Source organism: Cetorhinus maximus, unplaced genomic scaffold (assembly GCF_964194155.1).
Source record: "Cetorhinus maximus unplaced genomic scaffold, sCetMax3.hap1.1 HAP1_SCAFFOLD_4558, whole genome shotgun sequence".
Classification (NCBI taxonomy): domain Eukaryota; kingdom Metazoa; phylum Chordata; class Chondrichthyes; order Lamniformes; family Cetorhinidae; genus Cetorhinus; species Cetorhinus maximus.
This window is the reverse complement of record NW_027600461.1, coordinates 1-6,816: the sequence shown is the minus strand read 5'-3', so window position 1 is coordinate 6,816 and position 6,816 is coordinate 1. Positions and strand designations below refer to the sequence as shown.

General features: G+C 51.3%; 1 protein-coding gene across 1 annotated transcript; it reads left to right on the top strand.

The window, feature by feature from the left end:
- Positions 1–2,943: 2,943 nt before the first annotated feature.
- On the top strand, positions 2,944–6,189 carry trmt112 (tRNA methyltransferase activator subunit 11-2; the record flags this gene model as incomplete). The annotated part of the gene is made up of 3 exons (XM_078538289.1): positions 2,944–3,068; positions 4,405–4,506; positions 6,097–6,189. Coding segments are annotated over exons 1-3 (270 nt in total), but the record flags the coding sequence as incomplete, so codon positions are not given.
- Between the last annotated feature and the right edge of the window lie 627 nt (positions 6,190–6,816).

The following is a 6,816-nucleotide window of genomic DNA, read 5'->3' as shown; positions in this document are numbered from 1 at the left end:
GGGCCTTGAGGGGGTGAGACTCAATTGCTATGCCGACTGTTGGCGGAGAGCGTACTTACGCCCTGGGGCCTAAGCCATTGTGACGCAGACCATGCCAGAGCGTTTCGACTCCGAGGACGACCAATCCAACAAACCCCACGGAGGGCTGCCTACGTTCGCTTGGGGGTATTGCAGATGGTGCCAGGCCAAGCGGTCAAGCCGCAAATGGCGCAGACAGAATGGTGCCCGGGTTAAAAGCGCCAAGCTTTGCCCCGGCGACGAAGCGTGGGTCTACGTCGCGCTGTTAGTGTAGGAACCCGGCCCAGAGCGCTTCATGTGGGCCTCATCGAGCAACGGGCGTGTGGGTCGAGGAAACGGAGGAGAGGGATGAAACGACCGAACGCTGGGGCTAAAGAGGGCCTTCAAAGGAGGAGCGGTTTCATCGAACCGTGGGAACTTACAGCACAGAAAGAGGCCACTCGGCCCACTATATCCATCCTGGCCAATAAGCAGCCATCTGCTTTCCAGCTCTTGGTCTATAGCCTTGTGGATTAAGGCACATCAAAGGTGGGAGATGGTGGTGTAGTGGTAATATCACTGGGCTAATAATCCTGAGGCCCTCGTCTAATGCTCTGCGGACAGGGGTTCAAATCCCACCACAGCAGCTGGTGGAATTTAATATCAATTAATAAATCTGGAATTATAAAGCAAGTCACAGTGACCATGAAACTATCATCGATTGTTGTAAAAACCCCATCTGGTTCACTAATGTCCCCTTTAGGGAAGGAAATCTGCTGTCCTTACCTGGTCTGGCCTACATGTGACTCCAGACCCACAGCAAATGTGGTTGACCCTTAACTGCCCCCTCTGAAATGTGCAGTTCAAGGGTGAATAGGGATGGGCAACAAATGCTGGCCTTGCCAGTGATGCCCATATCCTGTGAAAGAATAGATTTTAAATAAAGTATCTCCAAGCGTTTTTTTCAATGTGATGTGGGTTTCTGCCTCTACCGCTCTTTCAGGGCAGCGGGTTCCAGATCCCCACCACCCTCTGGGTGAAAATAATTCCCCTTCAATCCTTCCTAGCTCTTACCCTAAATCTATGCCCCCCTCATCCTATTTAAGCACCCCTCAAACAAGGGGAATAGGGCCAACCTATCCGCTCTGTCTAGGCCCCTCATAATTTTGTATATTTGAATTAGGTCCCCTCTCAGTCTTCTCTGTGGTAAAGAAAACAACCCCAGTCTATCCCAGTCTAGCCGAATGGCCTCCTTCTGTGCTGTAACTTTTCTATGGTTCTATCCAATCTTTCCTCGTAACTAAAGTTCCTAAGTACGGGCAACATCCTCGTGAACCACGCCGCGACCGGTTAGCTCAGATGGTTCGACCGTGGTGCTAATAACGCCAAGGTTGTGGGTTCGATCCAAGTTCTGGCCACAACGATCACCTGAGAGAAACTGCTTATGGGCCTCACTAAGACGTTAAGGGCCCTTTGTTAAATCCCGGGTGCTTCCCTTACTGCATCTTGATATAACAAAATCCTCGTGAACCACCCCTGGACCCTCTCGAGTGCGGTGACCAGAACTGCATGCAGTACTGCAGCCTAACCAGGGTTTTATACAATCCTCTTAACCTCTGTGTCCCAGACAATGAAGCCAAATATCCCTTATGCTTTCCTGATCACCTTATCTAGCTGTCCAGCCACATTATGAGGAGAAATCTTTTACTCTCAGAGGGTCATGAGTCTTTGGAACTCTCTTCCTCAAAAGGCAGTGGAAGCAGAGCCTTTGCATACTGTTAAGGCAGAGCTGGATAGATTCTTGATTAACAAGGGGGTGAAAGGTTATGGGTAGTGGTGGTGGGGGAGGGGTTGGCGGGAATGTGGGGTTCAGGTTACCAGCAGATCAGCCCTGATCTTCATGGCCAGGTGGGCTCGAGGGGCCGAGTGGCCTACTCCTGCTCCGAATTCGTATGTTCGTGGATCAGTTCAAGGTGGGAATCCAGAGCATGGAGCTGCGGCAGCTGAATTAGGGCTGCCAGTTCGGGGAGGGGAGGTGAAGGAGACCAGAGTCGAATGAGCAAAGACTCCAGGAGAGTGGAAGCTGGGGTTGGTTGGTGGTGGGGGAGCTGTAGCTCGGGAGGAGGTTACAGAGACGGGGGAGGGGCAAGGCCATGAAGGGGTTTGTACAATTGAATATGCATTCATATAGCACCTTTAGCATAGAAAAACCTCCTAAAGATCACTCACAGGAGGTCATTCAGACAGGCATGGCTGAGGGCTTCAGCAAGGATGGCCTTGGCAGAGCCAGGGATATTAATGATGTTACCACCGTCCTTACCCGGTCTGGCCTACATGTGACTCCAGACCCACACCGATGTGGTTGACTCTTAACTGCCCTCTGAAATGGCCAAGCAAGCCACTCAGTTCAAGGGCAATATTAGGGATGGGCAACAAATGCTGGCTTTGCCCAGCGATGCCCACATCCCATGAAGGAATGGAAAAAAAAACACCCAGTCACCGGGATATTGGGCAAGGAATCTGACAATACAACGACAGTCAAAGTGTTGGGGGAGAGTGGCGGTGACAGACAGTGATAGACCTGAGCTTGTTGAGATTTTCCACTCTGCGGACGGTAATAACTTCAAAAAAAGTTAAAAGGTGTCACGTCACCACAAGAGAAGCAGCTTTATTCAGAAAAAAACGGTTTACATAGAATTAGGACCACAAACATCATTGGGGAGGCCATTTGGCCCAACAGTTCTATGCCAGCAAGTCTCAATTTGAAATTTTGTAGTTTATGACACTTCGAATGCAGATCAAAGTGTTTTCAAAACATCTTTTTTAAGTATTTGGTAAACGATTTGGTGGTAAATCAGAGAGGAGGGTGAGGGAAGGCATTAAATGATGCTCTGAGTTGAGATTCCCAATGTGAGGGGGTCGGAACGTTAAATGAGGTGCGGAGTGGTTGAGGGGGAAGGAAGAGGGGGACGGACAACTTCCGGTAAGGAGCCGCCATGAAGCTCCTGACCCACAACCTGCTGAGCTCGCATGTCCGAGGGGTGAGCCGCGGCTTCCCGCTGCTGCTGAGGGTGAGTGAGGCTCCCCGGAGGAGGGGGAGGGGGGAGAGAGCCGGAGGTAGGGCGGCCTCAGCCCAGGGAGCCTAGGGCTGGGTTAACGGGGCGGCTGGGAGGCCGCTGGAGCCGGGCGCCATGGTGACCCGACAGCGCCAGCGAGCGGCTGGGAGAGTGAATCACACCTTGGGTGACGGTGAGAGTCACTGCTTCCCCCATGTGGCTTGGAGGGTGAATCACATCCTAGGTGACTGTGAGAGTAACTGCTTCCCCCATGTGGCTGGGAGAGTGAATCACACCCTGGGTTAGTGTGTGAGTCACTGCTCCCCCCATGTGGCTGGGAGCGTGAATCACACCCTGGGTTAGTGTGAGTCACTGCTCTCCCCTTGTGGCTGGGGGGGTGAATCACACCCTGGGTTAGTGTGTGAGTCACTGCTCCCCCCATGTGGCTGGGAAGGTGAATCACACCCTAGGTTAGTGTGAGTCACTGCTCCCCACCTTGTGGCTGGGAGGGTGAATCACACCCTGGATGACTGTGAGAGTCACTGCTCCCCCCATGTGGCTGGGAAGGTGAATCTCACCCTGGGTTAGGGTGTGAGTCACTGCTACCCCCATGTGGCTGGGAGGGTGAATCACACCCTGGGTTAGTGTGAGTCACTGCTACCCCCATGTGGCTGGGAGGGTGAATCACACCCTGGGTTAGTGTGTGAGTCACTGCTACCCCCATGTGGCTGGGAGGGTGAATCACATCCTGGGTGACTGTGAGAATCACTGCTCCCCCCATGTGGCTGGGAGGGTGAATCACACCCTGGGTTAGTGTGAGAGTTACTGCACCCACCAGTGTTTGGGAGGGGTATGCTCAGCCTGGGCTGGGAGTGAGGCTAATGGGGCCTGCAGAGGAGGGAGAGATTGCATTAAAAATTTGTTTCTAGCCTCCATTATTGGCAGGTTGCACATCACCCAATTTTAATCGCTCCACCATTGGCGGCCGTGCCTTCAGATGTCTGGGGGCCTGTGCTCTGGAATTCGCTCCCTAAACCGCTCCACCACTCTCCTCCATTAAGACGCTCCTTAAAACCAACCTCTTTGACCAAGTTTTTGGTCACCTGTCCTCTTCTCTCCCTCTGTAGCTCAGCATTAAACTTTGATTGATTAGGCTCCTGTGAATTCCCTCCTGGGGACTTATTATGTTCAATTATGTAAATATAAATTGTTGTTTGAGTGCATTGCTTCAGGAGGGGTGGAGTATTGAGGAATGTGTCCAGCATATGGGGCCTCGGTCTCCGTGAGATGCTCTGAGCTGAAACAAAGCTGCTGATTTTAACGTTGATCTTTGTTTTCCTTTCCCCTCAAGGCCACAGAAGTGAAGATCAACAGCGTGGACTTCAACCAGGAATTTATCTCGCGAATGATTCCTAAAATGGAGTGGGGGGCACTCGTCGACGCAGCAGAGAGTGTAAAGTATTTCTAGTTTAACTGAATAATCACCCTCATGACCCAGCCACAGTGAAGGAACGGCCGATATATTTCCAAGTCAGGATGGTGGGTGACTTGGAGGGGAACTTGCAGGTGGTGGTGTCCCCATGTATCTGCTGCCCTTGTCCTTCTAGGTGGTAGAGGTCGTGGGTTTGGAAGGTGCCTGAAAGCTCCTATTGAATCTGCTTCCGCCGCCCTTTCAGGCAGCGCCTTCCAGATCACAACAACTCGCTGTGTAAAAAAATAAACATTCTCCTCGTCTCCTGCTCTGGTTCTTTTCCCGATTCTCTTCAATCTGTGTCCCCCTCTGGATAAAACAGGATCCAGGGCCGTTCAGGGGTGATGTCAGGAAGCATTTCTTCACACAAAGTGGAGTGTGTTACAATCCTTGGCCAGACCTCGGGATTTTGGGGGGTGGCGGGGGGAGGATCCGGTTAGGGACCAATTACATTTTGCTTAATGTAGATAAAGGTGGAGATTCAAGACTCTTTCCTTTTGGAATAAAAGCCACAAGATTCCACAGGTTTTAAACAAACAGAGACAAAATTTACTATACAAGCTCAGAAAGATTAAACAATTTACTATATCTATCTTATACTCTAACATTCAGGGTTAATATGAGGTACATGTGAATTAACAGGCAAACTGTGGTCAAACACACCACACTGCAGAGTAAATGACAGATGCGACCAAAACAGAGTCCATGGATTTCTCAAGAACCCACCCAGGCATCAGTGAACACCAAGTCAAACTATCTCACTGAAACTCTGTCTCACGAGGGATTCCCAGCATCACCTTTGAAGATCTCTCTGTGGAATTCTCTCCAGAAGTCGCTCCCACTCGGATGGCTTTAACAATGGCCCCACCTCACAGGGTTCCAGTGTCGCCTTCTGAGAATCCTTCTCCCTGGATTCCCGAGTACACTTGAACACTAGCTCACAAACTCACTTTCAGACCTGTGGCCGTGCCAAGCAGAACACCATTGCTCCAAAGGGGAACCTTTGCCCCAACGGCCCTCTTTACTTAGAGTCTGCCCCCCACAGCGGTTTACTTAACGTAACTGGGACCTGTGTCTGTCCCTTTTGTCTTTGTGACACTTGACCGCTGGCTGACTGCCTCAAACTGACTGCCTCAAGAAGAGTTGCTCACCGACCCTTGAACTGATTTGGGGACCTAGCAAAACACTCCCAGAGGGCCCCACCCTTGTTACGTGGCAGGAACCAATGTAACAAACGTTGGAACATCCTGTATCTTAAATGTTACAATCGCCACAGACTCCTAATTGGACAGATCAATGGATTTCATGACAAGTGGAAATCTCTCCTCCCCTGACCCCCCCCCTCTAAAAGGTGACGAGGCTGCCGGGTGGGAGGTGGGGGTCAATTGAAAAGGTTGAACTGAGCTGGATTTTTTGTTGGACAAAGTGATTGAGGGTCACGGAACCACAGTTCAAGCTGTGGATTGGATTCAATGGCTGGGACAGGCCTGAGGGGATGAATGGCCGCTTCTTCGCCCCCCCAAACACAAATAGGAAAAGGCTACTCACGCTCTCTTTCTCTCTCTCAAACAGATTGGACACAGGAACGACCTCCCCAAGGAGCTGCCGCCTGAAGCGGAGAGCAGCGAGGACTTCCTGCAGAAAGTGCATCACGTCCTGCTAGAGGTAGGCCTCAGAGGCACCAGTATAGCTCCCATCCTCTTTCCCCCCCCCCCACCCCCGTGCCCCACTCCCCTCACCATCACTGGATTTAGCAACAAGGTTCGGCTATTTTGAAAGGGGCTCAAGGTCCACTCACCCAGAATCTGAGTGACGGTGTCCGGACCCCGTGTGGTTGGAACAGATTAAGAACAAATTATTACATGTCGACTGCGATAGCCATTTTGTGATCAGAGTGTCCCACAGACACATTGAACCCATAAACTGTTCTTCTAATACCCTGTATCTAACCCCCCGTGCTGTACCTGTCCTGGGAGTGTTTGATGGGGACAGTGTAGAGGGAGCTTTACTCTGTATCTAACCCCGTGCTGTACCTGTCCTGGGAGTGTTTGATGGGGACAGTGTAGAGGGAGCTTTACTCTGTATCTAACCCCGTGCTGTACCTGTCCTGGGAATGTTTGATGGGGACAGTGTAGAGGGAGCTTTACTCTGTATCTAACCCCGTGCTGTACCTGTCCCTGGGAGTGTTTGATGGGGACAGTGTAGAGGGAGCTTTACTCTGTATCTAACCCCGTGCTGTACCTGCCCTGGGAGTGTTTGATGGGGACAGTGTAGAGGGAGCTTACCCTGTAT